The 23,179-nt window shown below is 37.5% G+C and overlaps 1 protein-coding gene across 1 annotated transcript in view; it reads right to left on the reverse strand.

Annotated features, from left to right (window-relative positions):
* The window catches only part of Swap70 (switching B cell complex subunit SWAP70), a 75,217-nt gene that overhangs the window by 18,431 nt on the left and 33,607 nt on the right, over positions 1 to 23,179 (reverse strand). Inside the window, exons 3-7 of the mRNA XM_047518834.1 lie at positions 19,892 to 20,065; positions 9,298 to 9,525; positions 7,797 to 7,943; positions 6,249 to 6,357; positions 4,022 to 4,203 (exon numbers count right to left, since the gene is read on the reverse strand). Of these exons, the coding sequence (XP_047374790.1) occupies positions 4,022 to 4,203; positions 6,249 to 6,357; positions 7,797 to 7,943; positions 9,298 to 9,525; positions 19,892 to 20,065 (840 nt within the window). The remainder of the gene's footprint in view (positions 1 to 4,021; positions 4,204 to 6,248; positions 6,358 to 7,796; positions 7,944 to 9,297; positions 9,526 to 19,891; positions 20,066 to 23,179) is intronic.

The raw sequence follows: 23,179 nt of genomic DNA on the forward strand, positions 1-23,179 counted from the left end.
AGTGACTTTATTTGAAAGTGTGAAGAAGAATAAGCCTAAGGACACTTGAAAACAATGGAGAGTTTGGTGGTAAGGAATTAAGAGGAAACTGGTGGCTCTACAAGATCAACCAAGTAAACTACAGACCAGCCAAAAGCCTGACAGAGAAAACCAGGGGAAGAGACAGCCAGACAGAGCCTTCACATGACAGGAACAAGTCTTAAGGACTGGCCTTGACTACATGAAGGCCTGAATTTAAATGATATCACACCATGGGGCTCCAGGGTATCATGGAAAACATAGAGCAATCAGCAAGAAATACTGAAACTTAACACTTTGGTGTGATACTAACAGAGGTGAACGGGTTAGCAGAGAGAATAGAGAAAGAGACATCTAAAGAGAGCCCTACTAAAATCCGGGTCATCCCAGGGTGACTATGTGCATGCCTAAGGCTGTGCCTCTGAGGAGCACAGAGGCTTCACACTGTCAGAAAACAGTCCAGGAAACAGTCCAGCCAAATCACTAAACAAGGAAATGAGCAAACAACAATAAGCCCTAAGATGGGGAGTGTTAGAATCAATATCCAGAGTTGATACAGTATGTTTTCTAAAATGTCCAGTTTTCTATAAAAAATCATGAGGGAAAAAACAGTAACAACAACAACAACAACAACAACAACAAAAAGAACAGGAATTAGAAACTGCCTTTGAAAGAGACCTGGATGAACATCTGCCAGAAGAACTGAAAGCAGTTGTTATAAATTTGTCCAAAGAAACACAGGAAACAATGCTCAAAGACGTAATGGAAGGAATGACGATATCCTATTAAACAGAAAATATCAATGAGGAGAAAGAAATTACAAAAAGAACCAAATAGGGCTGGGGTTGTGGCTCAGTGGTGGAGCACTTGCCTTGCATGTGTGACACACTGGATCTGATCCTCAGCACCATATTAAAAATATAAATAAATAAATGTATTGCATTCACCTATAACTAAAAACAAAAAATTTTTTAAAAAGAACCAAACACAGATTGTAGACTTGAAAAGTACAATAACTGAAATGAAAAATTCACTCAATAGTATATTTGAGCTATAAGAAGACTCCCATAATGGGGGGTGGGGGGGGGGAGAATGAAGGAAGGAGGGATAGTATAGAGGGAAAAGAGGGGTGGGAGGTGTGGGGGGGAATAACAGAATGAATCAAACACCATTATTACCCTATGTAAATGTATTATTACACAAATGGTATGCCTCTACTTCATGTACAAACAGAGAAACAAGGTGTATCCCATTTGTTTACAATAAAAATAAATTTAAAAAAAAGAAGACTCCCTGAAAAAGAGATCCACAGAAATTACTCAATCAGAACAGAAAAAGAATGAAGAAAAAAATGAACAGTCTTAAGACAAATGTGGGGCGTCATCATGAACGCTAACACCTGCATAGTAAAAGTATCAGGAAGAGGAGAAAGGAGTAGAAAAACTATTTGAAGAAATGACTGAAAATTTCTCAAATTTGATGGACATTAGCCTACAAACCTGAGTAGTTCTACAAACTCTAAATAAAATAAATACAAAAGGCTGGGGAGATAGCTCAGTTGGTAAAGTGCTTGCCTTGCAAGCACCGGGCCCAGGGTTCGATCCCCAGCACCGCAAAAAAAAAAAAACAAAAAAAAAACAGAGATCCACAGTCACAAACATCATAGCAAATTGTTAAAAGACAAGCACAAAAAAGAGAATCTTGAAGGCAGCGGAAGAAAAATTATTCAACAGACACACAAGGAACTTCAGTAAACTTGAAAGTTGACTTCTCATTAGAAACACAAGACTAGTTCTGGCTAAAGTATTGTAAACAAGAGTGAAATGTGACATCTCTAGGCAGGAGCCCTTAACTGCCAAACCCTAGAATACTTTTTCTTCTGTGGAGTCAACAGCAACATTCGAGATGGTAGCTGTTCCCTCAGCCTGGATTTCATATTTCTGGCCCAGAAATTCCACTTCTGAGAATTATTTTACAGGGATACCAGAAAATGTATGAACATGTACAAAGTGGCACAGGTTCACTATATAATTCCCCACAGCACTGTCTATTCAAAGATTAAAACACCCAAATGTTCATCAATGAGGGATTGATTAAATAAGTAATGACACAGTCATGCAATGGAATACTGGAGAGCTATATGACAGAATGTCAGGCAGTCATAAAAAAGAATAAGGAAGCTCTCTTAACACTGATATAGAGAGATCTCAAAAATACATTCAGTGAAACTAAATGCAGAACACTGAGGTTAGTATGTACTTTTTTTAGAAACAGATAAGTGATTTCCAGGGTTTAGAGGTAAAGGGAAGGTCTAAATACAAAGGAGGAGCACAAGGGAATTTTGGGGGGTATTACAATTGTTCTATATTCTGTCCATGGCTATTACAAAAGCCAAGCACATGTTAAAAGTCACAAAACAAGGTTGGAGATATAGCTCAGTTTATAGAGTGTTTGCCTGTCAAGCACAAGGCTTGGGTTCAATCCCTAGCACCACAAAAAAAAAAAAATCACAAAACAATATAAGGATTGTGAATCTTAACTGTTTGTAATTTTTTTTTAAAAAAAGGGAAAAAAGAGCTTTAAAATATTGGAAAATCCTAATTAGAATAAGTTATACTCTATGTATGTATTTCAAAATACACTCTTCTGTCACTTATCTCTAAAGAGAACAAATTTTAAAAATTGGCTATATTCTATCCTAACCTTGGTAGTAGTTTCACTGGTATTAATTGTATGATAACATATAATACATATTTTATGCTTTCCTGTTCAGGTATGGCCTACTTCATAAATTTAATAAAGTGTAAGGGAACCACACCCCAGCTTCCTACCTCTCCTCTACCCTCATAACATTCATTTCTGATACATGCACAGAAGGAGGAAAGAGTGAGCCCACACTGCAGGTGCTCAGCCTAGCCTCTCAAGGGATCCGATAAGGAAAATGTTTTGTAGCAGAAAGAGGTAAGATGCAAGAGTGATTTGGGGAGAAGAGTAATCGATGAGCTGCTTTTGTAAAGTCTCTGGGCTGCCTAGTAATGGCTGTTTCTAAGACTGTAGATCACATAGTTATCTTACACCTAATCTTAATAATCTTAATAATCTTATACCTAAGATTATAATTGTATTTTTAAAAAATATTCATGGGTTGGGGAGATAGCTCAGTCGGTAGAGTGCATGCCTTGCATGCACAAGGCCCTGGGTTCGATCCCCAGCACCGCAAAAAAAAGACAAAAAAACAAAAAAATATTCATGGGTCTACTAGGTTTAGTAAACAGTGTGACATTTCCATGGATTTCAAAAGGAGAAGCCCACAAACATTATGGGGCCTTAAACTATGAGTTACCCCCATAACCCAGGGCAAAGGTATTGCACAGGAGGGCACGAAAGCATCTTTAAGTTTGTGGTTAGACAGGATCAATCCTGAGGTATCCCAAATAAAGACCATGCCACACAATGGGGGACTCACTGCCACCTGTGACCAGGGAACAATGTTTCCCTGTGAACGCTAACTATCCCATACACTCTATGGTACTTGACCACCCAGCCTTGATGGAAGGAGAAGCTGACTGACTAGACTGTAACTCTGACTTCAAATAGTATAAAAACCTCACTGTACATTAAGGGTCTTTGGGGACACTCATAAATGCACATGGGAGCTACGGGGGGAAAATCCTACACTGATCACCCCAAAACAGCTTTCATGTTCCCTAAAGGGTGAAATTTCCTATCTTTCTCTGACAAAATTAAAATGTGCTCATTATTCTTATAAATGCACCTTCTTGGTCAATGAGATGTTTTTGCTGACCTGAGACCTGCATATTTTTAAGACTGGGAAAACCAGAGAATCTCACAAGTGGTCTGGGTACATTTGAGAACACAGTTTACCAAAAACCTCTCCTGAAAATTGCATTAGCCTAGTGTTGGTGGAACCAAAGTAAGTAAGGCAGCTGTGGTTTCTGCACTGAAGTGAAGAGTGCCCCTCCAGTCCTGAGCCCACACACACCTTCCTCACAGTCTCCAGTTCCTGCTGCTTGCTTTCATTGGCGGCCTGGAGCTCCTTCATCTGCCGCTCCAGCTCCTCCTGCTCAGCCAGTAGCTTCTTTCGGAGTTCTTTTCGACGCTGGCGGGCTTCTTTATGTGGTGGAGGACTGCCCAGCTTCAACAGGTGGATAGTAGAATGAATGGCTATAAAACATAGTGGAGAAAAAAATGGGAAATACACTTTATTTATTCTTCACATGTCTACCATACAAATGACACAGCAGGAAGAATACCAGTGTGGATTCTGATTTTGCCAGTGAGCAGCATCATGACCATGAGCAAACATCTAGTCTCTTAAAGCATCAGCTTCCCCATCTCCAAAATAAGATCATAAAATGAGAGAGATAATCTTTCAAGTCTCTTCCAACTCCCAAAGTGCATGATGATACACCCGCACTTACAGAAACACTTAATTCAGGAATACTGTACTGCACACATTTTAAGAACTTCTGACAACACTTTCACCTCCCTTCTCTCTACTTCTCCAAAAGCTAAATAAGAATAAGGCATAGTAAGGGCAGAGTCAAAGTTCCTGATATCAGATTTGTAGCCAGCTGTATTTAGTCTGTCCGTCATCTGTGCCTCATGAAACCATCTTCCTGGACACTCCCTTCCCTGAGATAACAGATCACATTAGCTGATATTTATTGAAAATTCAGGGCTGGGGATGTGGCTCAGTGGTAGAGGGCTTGCTTAGTGTGCATGAGGTTGTAAGTTCAATACCCAGCACAGGAAAAAAAAAATTACATAATGAATGTAAAGAATATCATGTAAGATGCATGCACATATAATATGCATATCCTTTATATAAATCATCTAATTTTCATATAAACCTGATTTTTTTCCTGGTATTTTTAATTACTTAAATTTCATTTCTTGACTACCTAACACACATTGCTCAAAATCAAAACGCATTAAAGGACATTTTAGAAAAGTCTTCTACTTACTCCAATCCCCTAAGAACTGGGTTTCCTGCCCCATTAGCAACAAATACTAACAGTTTCTTGTGCATTTTTCCTGAGATATTTTAAGCAAATGGAATATGTACATAGTCTCCTTTCTTTTGACCCAAATGGTGACACAACACACTCTTTGAGCTTCGGTGTTTTCACTTAATTTATCTGTATAAGTTATCTCAGATATCTACAACAGTGGGGCATACAACTGGAGCAACTGCCTAGCATATTCAAGGCCCTGAGCTCAATTCCCAGTACTGCACATGCAGAAATGTACATGAAGTACTAAAAGGTGAATACTACATACGCGCTCCATTGTGTAATGAGATCATAATTTGTTCAACCACTTCCCAGTGAACGGACAGGATTATTTGCAATCTATCACAAAAAGTTCTGTAAGAATGTCATTTTGAAAATGTTCAAAGTTTATCTGTCATCTAACTTTTAATCCTCACAACAACCCTGAGAAGTAGGGACTGTATTATCCCCATTCCAGAGAAGAAAGCAGCTATAGAATTAATCATTCAAATCATAACCCAGGAAAGAAGACTCAGATTCAAATGCAGTAGAGTTTTATTTATGTTCAAGACTATTTGGACAGGCTGGAGTTGTGGCTCAGTGGTACAGCACTTGCCAAGCATGTGTGAGGCACTGGGTTCTATTCTCAACAACACATAAAAATAAATAAAATAAAGTCCATTGACAACTAAAAAAATATTTTAAAAAAGACTATTTGGAATCCCCTTTCAGGTTTAAAGTAAAATCTCACATATAGTTCTTTACTAATTTTGAATAATATAATACTTTCAATTTAAAAGTAATTAATTGTAAAGTTTATGTTCTTAAGATTATTATTCTTATGGAAATTAATAACTGACCTGAAAAATCACTTGAAGTATTTAAAAGTGACTGCATTAATTCCACTTTTTTTTTACACCTATGACCAAAAATTCAACAAGACAGTCATTTTAAAATTCTTCATAGTCCTAAAAGGGGAAACTCCATGGACTTCAAACAATAAATAAAATCTAAAATATCCTATATACAATTTTCCCCCCAAGTTCATTAAACAAATTGATGAAAAATTGAGAACTCATCTTGTTTTCCTTTCGGTTATTATGTCACATGTAGATATAACTAGAAACAATAAGGAAACATTGCTTTAGCATTATTCATGAGATTCAAAAAGTCAGTTCTTAATTTTATTATGGCATATAATAAAAATTGCCTTACCCTGAATCCACTCTTGTTTCTTTTTCTTATCTGAAGCACTGATTTCAAAGGTCTTATCAAAACATTTTATTAGAAAGAGGCATTTCTTTCCATCTTTGTCAGGCAGAGACTAAAACAGAAAGCATAACTAGTTCTTTAAAATGTTATTCTTAAGTATATAAAACATTTACATAAATCTGACTGAACCTCAATGTCAGTGGAAAATATCTATAAATGCAAACTACTGATTTACTAGTGCTACTCTCTAGGTTGCATTACTATGGTAACAGTAACACTGAATGGTATACCATGTCTGCCTGGAGAACTACAAACACCTGATGGGGATGCTGAGATGCCATACTTTGGAAGCACAGCAACTTCTGTATCCAAGCATATCCCACCCTGTAGGAATCCTGGAAGGTACACACATGGGATCATTATAAGAAGTACTGACTCCTATGACATAGAAGGCCTCCATGTCAGAGTGATTCCTACCCGTCTGCTACGGCTTCCTCTCCTAGCACCCAGGATGTTGCTGCTGGCAACTTGTGGTTTCTTTCCTATATTCTTATGAGTAGGATGGCAAAGCCTAGAGCAATCTTGCGGTTCTCTTCAGTTGAATCTAAGCAGCCCCCTTTGTGGGCACTGCAGTCCTATATGAGCATAATATATTTATACCATTTCATTCATCAAAATGCACCATGAGTGACAGCTCAGTTATTCTACATGTTCTTCAACAAATACAGACATAATACAAATTAAAAACTCAAAATTTATGTTATTGAGGATTTGCCTGCCCCTCTTCCTTAGTACCTGGGATTGACTGAACCCAGGGGCACTTAACTACCAAGTCATATATCCCCAGCCCTTTTTTTTTGTTTGTTTGAGACAGGGTTTCATTAAGTTGCTCAGAGCCTCTCTAAGTTGCTAAGGTTGGCTCTGAACTCATGATCCTCCTGCCTCAGCCTCCTGAGTCACCAGGATTACAAGTATACACTACTGCACCAGCTAAGATTTCACTTCTTTACAGAATTTAGTAGTTGTGAATGAAGTGTCTTGAAATTCAAATTTTTCAAATATAATGCTCAATCTTCAGGGCTGGGGAGATAGCTCAGTCAGGTAGAGTGCTTGCCTTGTAAGCACAAGGCCCTGGGTTCGATCCCCAGCACCCCCCCCCAAAAAAAAAAAATTGCTCAATCTTCTTTTACTTAGTATATTCAAAATGTCCCAGATCTTTCAGTATATTCATATTTTCAAACACTGTCATGCTTTTTTGCTTGTCTTTTTTACTTCATTTTATTTAATAAATGATTCCTTAAATATACAAAGACTGAATCTCTATACTTTGTTCAAAAGTATAAGATATAAAACATTCATATCAGAAAAACTTTTTAAGTTATCTTTAATATTTGTTTCAGAAACCATGGTGACTGTATGCCTATATTGTTTTAAAAATGTAAACTTATTATTTTCAGGCTCGAGAGCCTGAAAGGGGGGGATGAAGAGAAACTACTTTGACAGCAGGGGGCAGCACCAAGTAAACATGCAAAGAAGTAGCAACAGAGTTACCTCTACACAGCAGTTTTCATCCAAGAGAATGTCTCCTTTTTTATCTTTCAGATCCTCACTCACATAATAAGAAATTATGTTGGGTTTTAGTACAAACCAACGTTCAGTCCAGTTTTTCCGTCTATGGCCTTTTTTCATCATGTAACCCTACAAAAGATTAAATCTGATGTAAATGCTTGTCTTTTATGTACAAAAGCTGGTATTTTTTTCTTAGCAGACTTGTCTATCATTATCTGAATACATAAATGTCAATGGTACTTGCCCTTTGAGAATCTGTGCAGGCCAGGAGCATTACACCCAGTCAAATTCATGCAAGCACATGCAGATAAAAGTTTGCATGTAATTCCAACATTTCAGAGACAACCCCCACAAAGTGATATACAGATACCAGACTTTAGAACTCTTGATGTTAAAATATTGTGAATTTTTAAAATTCCTTGCCTTTTGAGATAGCTATTGAAATATTTACAGAAAAAATGAACTGTCGGGAATTTGCTGTAAGAAAAAAACAACAGAAGAGGCACAAAAGTAGATGGAGTAGGATTATCCATGTATTGTGGGGGTTGGGTGATATGGGCATTCATTACACTATTCAATTTCAGAAAGAAAACAAGACCCTCTAACAATGATTCTTCCTAAAGTTTCAACCAATTAAAACATCAGAGGGTATCACCTTGGCCAGGTCTACCTTTTCAATCAACACTAGAGGATTTCACCCTCTAATATCAACCTATCTTTGCACCTGATCTCTCACTACACAGGAAAATGAACTCTGCTCTGGACAAGCAGAAAAGAATTGGATCGGGAGTTAGGATACTACTTCTGAGCTCACACTCTAAGTCCTGTACTTCCTTTCCCTATATCAGCTTCAAAAGTGTATAATTCAAATTTTTTACTTTAACAAAATCACATATTGTAGTTACTAAAGTCTTTTGGGGTTGTACAAAAATCAATGAAATTTTTAATATTAAATCTACAGGTGATGATAGGCTGTACACATCACTAAACATGATATTAACTTGGCTGCAAATTTCATTTGATTATTATACTAAATTCTAATCATATAACTTCTTCAGTTTCTTAATATCTCATAATACAATTCATCAATAGTCCTATATCCTGCCATCTTAATGGGCCTTTAAGTCTTTAGAGATCTTGTCTCATACCTCTCTGTAGCACCAAAACCTACACAAATTAAGCATTAATTGATGCCTATAATCTCTGCTACTCAGAAGGTTGAAGCAGGAGGATCACAAGTTTGAGGTTAGCCTGGTAACACTGTGAGACCCTGCCTCAAAAAAAAAAAAAAAAAAAAAAATTTTTTTTAAAGGGCTGGGAATGTAGCTCAGTGGTAGAGCAGCCCTGCAATCAATCTCTAGCACCATAAATTTTTTTAAAAAGAGCTTAAGTGACTCATACCATCTTTGCAGGAAAAAAAAACTATTTCAAACGTGTCAAATTCTAAAGATGAGGAAAAATACTCATGTTATAGGACTCTTACCTGTTTTAACACATCTAATATAAGCTCATTAAACACTTCATTAATTGCCATAGATATTGTCTGTCGATCCATGCCTTTACTAAACTGTCCATTTCCAATAAGCTCAATAAGTTCCCACGCAGAAAGGCCATCTTTATTGTCATCAAAGTTGATTTTATAATGTTCAAATTGTTCTTGTTGCCAGCCTCCTCCCATAGCTTCTGTAAGTTTCTTAAGCAGGTATTCAATCTGTATAAAGAAAAAATTTTTTAATTATTTCCTACTTTAAAAGAAACCTTTTAACACAGATATACATTTATGTTATTTACAATGATGGTCAACTTAGGAAATATCTTTAGAGTTCTGAAAGTGTATTTCTTTAAACAAACTATTGACAGGGAAAGGGATATGGATAAAATGTCAATGGTTCTCTATTAGCCTAGAGTAAGAAATCAAAAGTCAATAACACTCTAATGTGTTAACACTCTAATGGTATATTTGTATACAGAACTAAAGTAAACTATAAAGACACAACTATACACAAACTTATTATTGTGATCTAATGACTCTCTGTTGGCTATTTCAATGTCAGAACATTAATCTTACTGGACTAACATACAAGTGCTAAATTAAATAAACATCTCAAAGTAGAATAAACAAGTTATTACCCAATTTACAAATTTTCTATGTAAACCAATTATTTGATTCATGCCTCCTCCTTCCATTAGAATACTAGGAATGTTGTAAATAATGGCTGAATTACCAGCCTGAGCCCAAGAAGCTTACTAAATCCTGAATCATACCTATAAAAATTACTGCTACTGAAATAATAACAGCTAAACGAAATGATGAGGCAGTAATATTGAATCAGACTTTGGTATCTCTTATCTACTGGAAGCCTGGAAATCCTATAGAGCTCTCAAACTCAGCATGTTCAAAAGGAATAAATCATCTCTTTTCAAATGGTTTCCCCTTTATTCTTTTTTTTTTTTTACAGACTGCATTTTGATTCATTGTACACTTTAAATTGTTAGCAACAACATTCACATGTTCAACCATGCTTGTTGTTCCTCATCCTTTACATCAAATCAGTGACAAAATCCTGCAGATATTACTTCCCTAGATCAATGTTTTTCAAACTGTGGGTTATGGTCCACTATGAAATCAATTCAGTCAGTGGGCAGTAACCTGTATTTTTTGGAATAAAATGAAAAAATATGCAAGTACAACTACAATAAAGAAAAATACTGTTTGGTAATAAGTTTCACGTTGTGTGTATACATGTTCTATGTATGCTGGTCATAAAATAAATAAAATGTTTATCTTCTTACGGGTTGCAATCAAAAGAAAATGAAAAACTGTCACAAACATTTCTTAAACCTGACCTTTTACCATTTGCTTTGGTTTGGGCCTCCTATTCGGCTTCCCTGCCTCCAAATGGCTCCCCTTTCGTCTATATTCTGCCAAGGGAATTTTTCTAAACCAAAAACCTAATAAGCCTGTCACTCTCCTCTCTAAATCCTTCCCTAGCTCCCTATCATCTCAAAGATAAAGGTCATGCTCTCTGCATCCCTGGGTAATCATACTCCAGCCTAATAGCTCTAGCATGTCTTCCCTTAAATCCCAATTCACCACCAGTATCACAGGCCAGGAGTTACAAACTTTAAAGGGCTGAGTGATAAAAATTTCTTCATCTCTATCACATGTTCTTATCTATTTTCTTTTTAACCCTTTAGAAATACAAAATCTAAATGCATGGACCTTACAAAACAGGCTAGGAGGATGAATTTGGCTAGCAAGCAGTAATTTGTCAATACCAGCCATGGATTTTAAGTTGGGTACCCACTTAACATGCTGTTCCTATGCTTCTATGCCTTGTCTCCTGTCTAGGATACATTTTCCATTTCTCAACCTAATTAAAATTTTATTAGAGTTCTACATCCACCTCCAGGATATTCCTACTCAAAGTGAGGTGTTGCATTGGCATCACTCAGAAGCCTGTTCAAAATGAACATTCTCAGGTTCCACTAAAGAACCCAAATCAGAATCTGCATTTTAACAAGAAACCCAGGTATCCACACATGCATGCCCAAGTTTGAGAAGTGCTGCCCTAACAAACCTGCTCTGACCAACCCTAATCCAGGTCTAGCAATCCTCTTCTAGTTCACTGCACTTAACATACTGTACTGAAATTATCTTTTTACTCATTTGCTTTTCTATCATGTTTTGAATTCCTTGTAGAAGAAAAGATGTCCCACTCATCTTTGCAATCCCAGTTTTCAGCATAGTACCTAGAACATAGCACAGTTCAACTAATAACTGCTAAACCAAAATAAACTAAGTCTCAATTTTTTCATCCATGAAATGGGTATAACAATACTCATATAGAACTACTATGGGAATAAAAGGAGAAAAATTCAGAGCAATTTTCACAACTCCTGGCATATGGTAGGTATTCCAATGTTGTTTTCCCTCTTCACTGAGTGGCATATTTGTCAAACGGAGAAAGTAAATTTTATTTGTTACAAATAGGATTGTGATTTAATTTTTCCTTATCCTTTGCACTCCAATTATTTGGTTACAATGTTCATCATTTTAACAGAGAAAGAATGGAAATACATCTGTGCAGAGAAATATATGTTCACAAAATATCACAAGTTCAAAAAATATCAAGAGTTCTGACTGAATTCAATGAGATATAATCTCCTTTAGGAAAGATTATCTTATACCTTAAAACAGCACATAGGAGGTATTCAACAACTGTTTACTTGTTACATGCTTTGGTCTTTCCCTTCTTTTGCTGCAGATACATTGCCTACTGTTCAGCCTATGCGATATTAAGTAGTTTTGTGGCACTTAAATAGAAATAACAGGAATAGACAGTACTAGAGAGAAAAGGGAAATGATTAATAAGGGGGGTGGGAAGCTGAGGATACCACTCAGTGGCAGACAGTTTGCTCAGCATGTGTGAGGCCTGGGTTCAATCCCCAGCACAGAGAAGGAGGAAAAGAAAGGGACAGAAAAGATAAAGGAAACAAAAAAGATAATAGTCAAGAAGAGATTGACAGAGTCAAAATAGAAAATAAGAATTAAAAGACACTAATATACACGACTGCTCAAAGTAAAGTAACTTAGCGGCCTTAACATGTATAAAAATTCAAACTTCCTAAGGGCAGCAAAAAGGGCCCAGGCTGCCAGCTTACCACTCAAGGGTTCAGGGAGTACAGGCTCAATATAAGTTTTGGCAGTACGGTCAAAGGGCGCACAAGTGCATGCCGTGTGTGTGCACAGAACAATGGATGAGTGGGTGTGACAAGATGGTGCAGCCCACTGACCATGTACGAGTCAGGAAACTGCCTCACCTACCACTGTAAGTGAGCACAAGCCTCTCAAATTCCAAGCTTCAGTTTCCTCTGCAATATCAGGTGATCTTTTAAAATGTCTGCAACTCAAAAATTGCCTGTTAACAGCCAATCAGCTCTAGAGGCATCTTCCCAGGTTCATCCTGAACCTCTCTAAAGGTGCTCTCCCCAAACCCTCTGAGGCTACCAGCACCCAGAATCTACCTGCTCAGCAACCCCAGTGATTGCCAGACAACTAATCTAGATGCACTCCTGTTGACTTTCAATACAATCATATACTTAACCATAACCAAGTAACTTGAGGAACTTTTGATTCATTATAGTACACCAAGGAAAGACAAACATTTCCATTCCGAACTATTTAATTATACTAAATAATAAATCACATGCTGCCGTGCTAGTCTCCAGTGGCCTGCACCAATTCTGAGAGCTCATTCAATTTCAGGAAGCAGCTTACTTCCTCCTTCCAAGCAAGTTTCACCAAAAATAACAAAGAATAAATAAACTTTCAATCTGCATGTGATTTTCTAGGCCTTCAGCTCAAAATTTTATTCTGTTACAAAGTTCTTTCCCTGTCACCATTAAAAGGAGTACTTATGGGCTTAAAACAACTCAAATTTTATTTTACTTAGAGTCTACTATTTCAGGTTTGACTTTTCATTGCATCAAGGCAATTCTTCCAAATAAGTCTAAAAGAGACACATCCTGTTTTGTTCTTAGTTCTGTGGGAAATGAATGCTAAGTAAAAACTATACTTACAGACACACACTTCCAGGAATATCATCTGAGGAAAATTACTGAAGCAACTCAAAAGGGGACACACTACTTCTTGACATCTGTGTGATAGAAACATCTTAACTAGGCTGTAAGTCATTTAAATATTGATTTAACATTCTTGACACTACTGTCAGTTTTCCATCATCTGAATCAAATGCAAATTTACTATCTCTTTACATTATTCATACAAATGCCACTATAGTATTAACTGAGGTAGAGGAAAAAAACTCTTTTCTTAAAACCACTCGCACTGAGCCAGGCATGGTAGTGCACAGCTGTAATCCCAGCAGTTCCAGAGGCTGTGGCAGGAAGATTGAGAGTTCAAAGCCAGCCTCAGCAACTTAGCAAGGGACTTTACAACTGAGCAAGACCTTGTCTCTAAATAAAATATAAAAAAGGGCTAGGGATGTGGCTAAGTGACCCTGGGTTCAATCCCTATACCAAAAATAAATAAATAAATAAATAAATAAAAAATATTTGCACTAGGGGCATAGCTCAGTGTTAGAGTGCTTGCTTAGCATGTATAAGGCCCTGGGTTCAATACCCAGTACTGGGGAGAAAAAAAAATAGATGTAAAATATAAATGCCTATTATGGTAGGTAGGTTACTGGAAACAGATTACTTTAAAAGGCCTAAAAACTGTTGACAAGATTACAAGTTAAATCAGATGTACACTCATGACAAATTAAAATGTATTCTGAAATTTATTTTTAAATACGTTTTCACATTTTATTCAATCTGAAGTCTAAAACTAGTTCAAATACAGTTTTTAAAATGCTATTACATTATTTAGAAAGGAAGCTAAACCTAACATGATGTGTTTTCTATGATATAGTATGACCTTTAGTTTGCTATGCCTGGTCAAAGGTGCTACACTAAGAGCTCAATAAGTACAAGTCCAATCATCAAACCTCAGAAGGCTGGTTCAGCAGCCAAAGCAGTTCCCTGTTAATCTGTTCTAATGAACCTTCTTTACCGGAATAAGCATGCCTGTCCACAGAGGAATAATCTACACACTAACTCTAATTCTACTTCTGAGGAGAAGGAATGTTGAGGCAGTTAAAGGCCAAAAAAGTACAAACAAAAACATGACAAAGTATACTGCCTGGCTATTTAATGAATAAGAGAGAGGCTGTTCTCTTTTCAAATGACAGAACTTTTTTTCAGAGAGATACCAAGACATTCATGTCAGCCTGCAATGAAGGTAAGTCCTCTGAAGAGTCTGGGCTGGGCTCTGGGCTGCAGAAAGGATAGTCATGACACAATTGAGGCCCATGTGGGTCCTGTTCTTCAGGCCCCTTGCAGCACAAGCTTAAGTTTCTTAGAGTAGTCAGGAGGCTGACGCTGACTGGTTCCCTTCACAGATATGGCTCAGTGATAATTTAAAACCCATGACAAGTCTCCCACATCAAGGAAGTGCTGTTATATCAAGGAACAAAATTAGTCTCCTTACTCACTAATTTCTTTTTTTTTTCTCTTTCCATATTTTTATTAGTGCATTATAGTTATACATAACGAGGGGATTCACTGCTATATACTCATACATGTACACAATATAAAAATATAATTTAGGCAATATCACTCCCAAGTACTTCCTTCGTTACTAATTTCTAATTCTGAAATCAGGACAAAGTCACCTTCAAGTTCATAAATATTTTAGTGATGGAAAAAAAAACAAAACATCAATGGTAAAAAACCAACTCCATTTCCAGTTCCAAAAAAAACACATATATATCTGGAATACTGAGTGTAATTACAAAATATCTTTAAAGACAATACTGGAACTCCTATTTGAATAATTTTTCCAAGGAACAATCAATTGTATACCTTTTTCTACATTTATCATCATTACATTTCCCTTTATATGCCTCTGTACTAAGCTAGACAATTTCCTTGGACAAATATTCCATAGCATGTTATCTTTTTTATTTCTCCTTTAACCTACATATATAATAGATCATTACTGTTATTTAACACTAAGAAACATTCCTTCTCCTACACTGAAACTGCCTTTTCCTTAAGTACCAATAACCACCAAATGTTAAATCCAAGAGCAACTTCTTATCACTCACTTTTCTGTAGCATCTAATGCCAGTATCACCTTTCTGCTTCTTAGAACTTTTTGTTTCTTTGGCAACACTCTCCCAATTCTCCTTCTATCTCACAGCATGTTCAATTCAGCTTCCTTTACCAAATCTACTTCCTCTCCCTGCTACAGAAAGTCCCAAGGTTCTGCCCTTGGCTCTCAAAACTCCCACTGCCCTCCATTCCTCCATGATTTAATTTACTTCCATGGTTTCCCTACCTGTCTCCAAGCTCTGGCCTCTAACAAGCTCTAAATTGTTGCCTTTCAATTGATTATAGGACAGTTCTACAAAGACAACCCACCTAAAATGCCAAATGTAGCACATCCATCATGTCCTCAATTTGTTGATCATCCTGTCACTTATTCTCTGTATTCTGTCACTCTCCTCCCCTCCACCTGCATGTATGTGCACTTGCTCTCTCTCTCTCTCTCTCTCTCACACACACACATACACACACACCCCTATACACCTTTTCATGGGTCCAGGCACCATGATAAATGCTTCACACATATCAACTTTTTCAGCCCTCACAGAGTATGCTGAAGAAAGTAGGCATCCCCATTTTAAGATGAAGAAACTCAGAGATTGAGTCATGTGTCACATAGCTAATAAGTGTAAAGTTGGGTTTCAAACCAATCAGTCTGATTTCAAAGCCCATGCTTTAAATGAAAACACTATATTACCTCTAATTGCCCAGGCCTGCTACCTCCCTCTATAGTCAAGCACGATGCACTTGGTCCTGTGACCTCTAGGATTTTTCCATTTGGTCTTCTTTTCCATTCTCACTGATACTACAACATAGTCCTCAGTGCCACTTACCTTTTCTTAGCTTCCCATCTCTGCATATTTTATTATTCACCTGCTACTCTCTTGCTCAGAAAGCACGAGCGGCTCACAACACCCCACTGCCTATAGGAAAAAGTCAAAACTCTCCAGGCTAATCCTCCATCACTCCTCTTCAATGTCATCATGTTCCAGTTAGATAGGACATGTGGCATTCTTTTGTGACTGCCCAGCATCTAACTCCCTTCTTAAGCCTGGGGAATTCCCTACCTCACAATGTAGAAACTTAAAATACAAATGCACCCTTTCCAAGCCTTCTTTTTTGCAGCTAGCACCAGTGCTTAACCTAGGTCATGCAAATTACATGTATCATGCCTGACTGTGAATCAAGACAGAATACTATGAAGAACTCTTCCTGGTAGCAGGAGCTATTTGAGTTCCTGAGTAGCACCTAATGTCCAGGCCAGAGGTATTCTATGGTTCAAGTGCAATACCTGCCCTCTGGTTCCTGCTGTCATTTTCCTGTGGCTCTTCACTGGAGTAACTGCTATAGACTAGGCTACACAACCTCTGCACCCAATTTTTCAGTCATCATGATGGTTCTATGAGCTATCCACAGTATCTTTTTTAATTTCTTTAGTTGCTAGTGAACCTTTATTTATTTATATGCAGTGCTGAGAATCAAACCCAGTGCCTCACACATGTTAGGCAAGCGCTCTACACTCAGCTACAACTCCAGCCCCCACAGCATTCTTTTTTAAAAAAAATTTTTTTAATTATACTACACATAAGTTGTTCTTTGATACCCACATACCAAATTACAGGTATTCAAAATTTTATACACATTGATTATTGTTGGTTGGGTTCCTTGAGAAGCAGACTATGACACAGACTTTGGGATAACAAGTTGTTTATTGAAAGGGATCAGCATCCTTTTTAAAAAATTTATTTTTGGCTTACATCAGTCAAGTTGGCTGTTTCCAAGTAAGCATACTGACTGGCAATTCAGTCATACCAGGTATCTCGCTCATTTCAAACACACCCTTTGCTTTTCTACCTCATATAACTACAACTATTTCTTCCATCCAGAATTATTCTTCTCTACCTTCTCCATTAACTGAAATCCTCCCCATCCTTTAATGACCAGTATAAGTTCTACTTTCCCCATAAATGTAATAGCTAACGCTTGGTGATGGCGTTCCTCAGTCCCGGCATTCTCTCATTCAATTTTCTTAGAAAGACTAGGAAGAAGACAGTGGCATTATCCCTATTTTAAAGTTGAGGAAATTGCAGCAAAAACAAAATAAGTAAATTGCCCAAGGTCACACAGTTAGTGAACAGACATGGAGCCAGAATACAAATCCAGGAAATTTAACACTTCAACATGTTAGGAAATTAGGATATAACAAATCACAGTCCACCAGCCAATTCTGACTCATCATCTGTTTTCATATACCTGTGATCTAAGAATAGTTTTTACATTTTAAATGGTTGGGGAGAAAATCAAAATAGTATTTCATGATCTATGAAAAATACACGAAATTCCAATTTTAACTCTATAAATGACAGTTTAGTTTAGTTTTGTTTTGGTTTGGTTTGGTTTGGTTTGGTTTGGTTTGGTTTTGGTACCAGTGACTGAACTCTGGGGCACTTGACCACTGAGCCACATCCCCAGCCCTATTTTGTATTTTACTTAGAGACAGGGTCTCACTGAGTTGCTTAGAGCCTCACCATTGCTGAGGCTGGTTTTTGAACTCGAGATCCTCCTGCCTCAGCCTCCGAAGCCAGTGGGATTACAGGCATGAGGCACTGTACCCTGCTATAAATGACAGTTTTATCAAGACACAGCCATGCGCTGACTGTGATACTTTCATGTTACAACAGTACAGGTGAGTATGTCTGACAGTGCTGGTATGGGCTTGAAAGACCACAAAGCCTCATATACTTACTGTCTGGCCCATGACTAAAAGAGTTTAAGACACTGTTTTTAACCACTACATTATATTGCCTCTTTTTTAAAAAGACTTCCCTGATCCCTTAAATCCCCCAAGATGGAAAGAAGTTTCCCTTCAATACATTTGCACCACATTTGCTTCTCTAAAGGGCAGTCTGTTTTGCTTTACATTACATTTGACTTATTTTTCTCCTCAGTAGATTGTAAATTCCTTGAAGATAGGCAGTAATCATTTCTACTTTGTATTCTTGTTGGTGCCTCACTTATTGTTGGCAGTCAGAAAAGGCTTACTGATTTTAAATAAAATATCACAGTGCAAACTTTTAAGATTTCCATTATTTTCCTAACATGAACATGAATCATAAAAGTGAAAGATTAGGACTACGAATGCAGCTCAGTGGTAAAGCGATAGCCTAGCATTCATGAGGTCCTGGGTTCAATCCCCAACACCACAAAAAAAGAAAAAAAAAAAAAAAAAAGGTCAGAGACTAGCCTCTTTTTTTGGCAGAATGGGTAAAAATAGGCATCCTCAACCACTTCTGTGAGATGTATGTATAAATTCAATTTATGTATAAATTGGTATATATTGTCTTTCTAAAGGGCAATCTTCCCTTGTTTATCTAATGCCTTAAAAATGTTCATAGGATTCAGAATGCCTCTGCTAGAAATTTATCTTAAGGAAATAAGCGGGCTAGTATGAAAAAATGTATGCAATAATAGTACTCAGAGGAGTCAACACACTTAATGAGTGCACATTACATGCTGGGCACTGAGCTAATCCCTTAAATGCAGAACCTCACAACCCTTAGCATAAAACTGTGATTAGCCTTATTTCATGGATGAGAAAATTAAGACACAAGCCACAGGAGGTTAAGTAATTTTTCCAGGTTCAAGGGATTACGGATGACTTTTAAAGTGAGAAGACTAGCTGATTTTAATTTTTGCCCATTATTAGTCCTCCCCAAATTTACTACCACAATGAGTATGAATTACATGTATAAATTTTAGGGTGGTAAGGTAGCACAGAAACAATACTTCTATTTTTCAAGAAGTTGAAGAAAAATAACCCAGAACAAAACAAGCAAATGTCCTTTTTCATTTACTTTGAAAAGTACTGTAAAAAATCATTCTCGGGCTGGGGTTATAGTTCAGTTGGTACAGTGCTTGCCTTGAAACCACAAGGCACTGGGTTCAATCCCTAGCACCACAAAAAAAAATATATATATATCATTTTCTTAGACTTTAAAACAAGAATAGTATTTATTCACATAAAACACCCTTGAGAACAACATTCTGGATCCTCTTACCCACATAGCATCACTCTGCCAGTTGTTATAGTTTTGCCAATATGCAGACAGAAAATTACGTTGTGACTTGTACTGAACAACTCTCTTTGGACATGAGGATGGATTCATCTATAATCATAGTAATTTATAGAGGAACCCTCTCTGCAAATCTCCAGGGGTATTGCATACCCCCAAATCACTAAGTTTGAGGCTTTTCTGGAGTCAAGCTGTTTTTTTGCCTCTACTCCAAATAAACTAGTCAAGGTTCTCCCTCTATACGTACACTAAATCAACAAAAATACTTCCAAGTCAGATCTAATCAAATTTAAGATGACCATGTAAAAACTCCCAAAAGTCAGAGCTTACCTCCTCTGGAACAATAATTAATGGATACTTGTCTTCAGATAAAAAGTTGAAAATAACCCATACTTTAAATGCATCTTCTTCGTTAATGAGCAAGGGACTCTTTGTGAGGTTTTTTTTTACACAGAGGGTCCAACACATCCTATTGAATTCAATCTTGTCAAAGTTATCTTGGACCTAAAAAGGAACGAGAAAAAACTTCAATGACGCAGTTCAAAATAAGGGTCATATAAGCCAAGTAAAAGAGAAGGAAAAGCTTTCTTCAGGCTTCTATGTTAATCAATTCAAATAACCAAAAGCCATATTCCACCTATTTGCTCTAGGTACCACACTTTCAAAGGTTCAACTACGAACATTATGTTTATCCTGACACTGAAGCAATATCTGTCCATATCACTAACTGGGCACAGTTACTGATTGTCAAATAGTTTTGCTTTTTGTTTTTTCAAGAATACATATTTGCTTTCTACAAAGTAGGAGCTGAAAATATCATTATTCTTGTCAAAGAAGAGACCCATCTTTTAGAAATTCTAAAAAGACAGCCTTGCCATTCTTCACTCATTCATTCAAGCAATCAATATTCCCTCAGCATTTACTATGAGCCAAATATTATATCAAAAATTAAGGATACAAAGGATAAGAACTTGATCTGCACTCTTAGAATGTACATAATTTATTAAGGAAAACATATAAGGGGCTGGGGAGATAGCTCAGCTGGTAGAGTGCTTGTCTCACAAGCACAAGGCCCTGAGTTCAATCCCCAGTACCGCAAAAAAAAAAAAGGAAAACATATGAAGCTGGGTGTGGTGGCACACACCTGTAATCCCAGCAGCTCGGGAGGCTGAGGCAAGAGGATCACCAGTTCAAAGCCAACCTCGGCAACTTAGCTAGGCCCAAAGCAACTTAGAAAGACCCTGTCTTCTCAAAATAAATAATAAAAAGGGCTGGGGATGTGACTCAGTGATGGATGGATGGATGGATGGATGGAAGGGAGGGAGAAAGAGAGAAAGAGAGGAAGGAAGGAAGGAAGGAAGGAAGGAAGGAAGGAAGGAAGGAAGGAAGGGAAAGAACATATGTAAAAGACAAAGTATAATGTAATAGTGTATAATTCAAAAGAATTTTTCACTATTCAACAAGTAAAATTCAGAAAGCAATTATTATTTGCGAGGGAAAGTGCAAAGACATCCAACATAATACTAGCCCATGTCTCTGAGAAACATAAAGACAAGTACTATGATAAACAGAATTCCATGGGAACACTGAGAAACTAATTCAATCTTAAGATTCAAGGGAAGGGGCTGGGGCGATAGCTCAGTCGGTAGAGTGCTTGCCTTGTAAGCACAAGGCCCTGGATTCGATCCCCAGCACCCCAAAAAAAGAAGAAAAAAAAAAAAGATTCAAGGGAAGATTTGCAGAATGAGTGCTATGACAATAAACCTGAGTCCCAAAGGACCTTCAAAAGTCTGACAAATCAAGAATGGGATATAGGGTATTCAGGAAGAACAGAATGTGAAAAAGTCCAGAGGTAAAGACAACTATGGTTAGTTCAGAAGAACTGTAAGAGGTTTAATGTGAAGTGGGCACTTGGTGCTGAAGGGGATATCAGACAAGGCTCCTTATAAGTACAGGGAACAGAAACCATCTAGAGTTCCTAATAAACAGAAAAGAAATTTATTAGAAAAACAATGGGTAACCTCCCAGATCCATGAGAGCTGAAAAATGAGGTTGCTGAAATCAGGTTAGTACCACAGCAGGATAGGGAGCCAGAACTGTAGCCAAAACCATTCACAGGAAGATTCTGGTAGAGATATGAGGACATCACCACTGTCCACAGGAGTGTCACCCCCTTCTTGATTCTCTTGCCACTCTCTGCAGTGGATCTCCACTGAGCCTGGATCATATTCCTATGCTCTAGCTGGCAAGGAGCAGGAAAAATGATTCCTCAATGTGAGACAGGTCCTGTTCCCCACCAAGGCCCTATGGAATTTCCCAAATAAGAAAAACTTTCAAATGCTAGACAGACCCAAAATGGCTAATGTCTACTACATAGAACATAATGAAATGTGAAGCTAGAGAGGTAAATGAAGACTGGGTCATAAAGGGCCCGATCATTTATCTTGCAAAGTCAGGACTTTCTACTGATGGAGCTGGATGCAATCACAATTATCATTTTCAAAGCCATATTTGGGGACAATATAAAAGATGTCCTGAAAGAGGTAAGAATGGCCAGGAGGACATGAACAAAAGCATTTGTAGAGATATGAACAAAAAGTACTGTGCACCCTGTAAGGAAGAAATAACTATCTGGCTGCAGGGAGAAGTTTCTCTTGATCTCTAACTAGAATTTCTGGTTGGCAAACCAGTCCCCCAGGAATAGGAAGATCTCCTTTTGTTCTGCCTTCAGAACCTCATCTCTGTCTGGCACTACTTTCCATGCTTCTATTAAATACAAGTGATTTCATGGAGGGAAAGCAGCCAGGACAGCAGTAAATGCTGTTGCTCAGGGCAAATATCATCCCTATTTTACAAATCAGGAAACAGAAATTCAGAAAAACTGAGTACTTTTATCAAGTTCACATGGCTAGTAAATGTCAAAACCAGAGTTTCAACTAAAACTCAAAGGCCAGCTTTTTCAAACTGCTGGCTAAACTCATCTAAACTGCTAGCTAAACAGTAGATGGAGACCATCTATGTCATAGAGGACATCTATGCAGAATTAGTTTCAAAGGCCACTGCCACCAGCTCTACCCACACCCTGAAAAAAACACTAAGTGGAAGATATGCCACACAGAGGAAATGACATGTGCATGAAAGCGTATCTCCTTGCTCTGAGGAACAAGAAGTGATTCTATGTGGATTATGTGGTGAATGATAGAATTCCTGAGGGGGAGTAGCTAGAAAAGTGGCTGCAAAGCAAAGACCAAATCACAAAGGGATTAATAATTCTAAGAAAAAGTCTGTACAAAAACACCAATGGAAGGGTTTTAAAACAGAAAACAAGCAGGTTATATGCAGCCCAGGTCAGTACTTTGTAGAAAAGATGGTATTTGAGGTGGACTTTAAGATACAGCGATCACTCCAAAGGGCAGAATAAGAATAGTCATGAGTCAAGGCACAACAGCAGCAGGTGCCAACCATGTATGGGGAGTGGAGAGTAGCCAGGTTGAGTTGACATAGGTGTGGGAAAGGCTAAAGTCAGATTTATGTGATGCTTTGGAATTGACTTTATTATAAATACAGGAAGAAATAACCAAAGGTTTGTGAGTAAAGAGCAACAATTGGTTCTGTGTT

The sequence above is a fragment of the Sciurus carolinensis genome, chromosome 11 (genome assembly GCF_902686445.1).
Source record: "Sciurus carolinensis chromosome 11, mSciCar1.2, whole genome shotgun sequence".
NCBI lineage: Eukaryota > Metazoa > Chordata > Mammalia > Rodentia > Sciuridae > Sciurus > Sciurus carolinensis.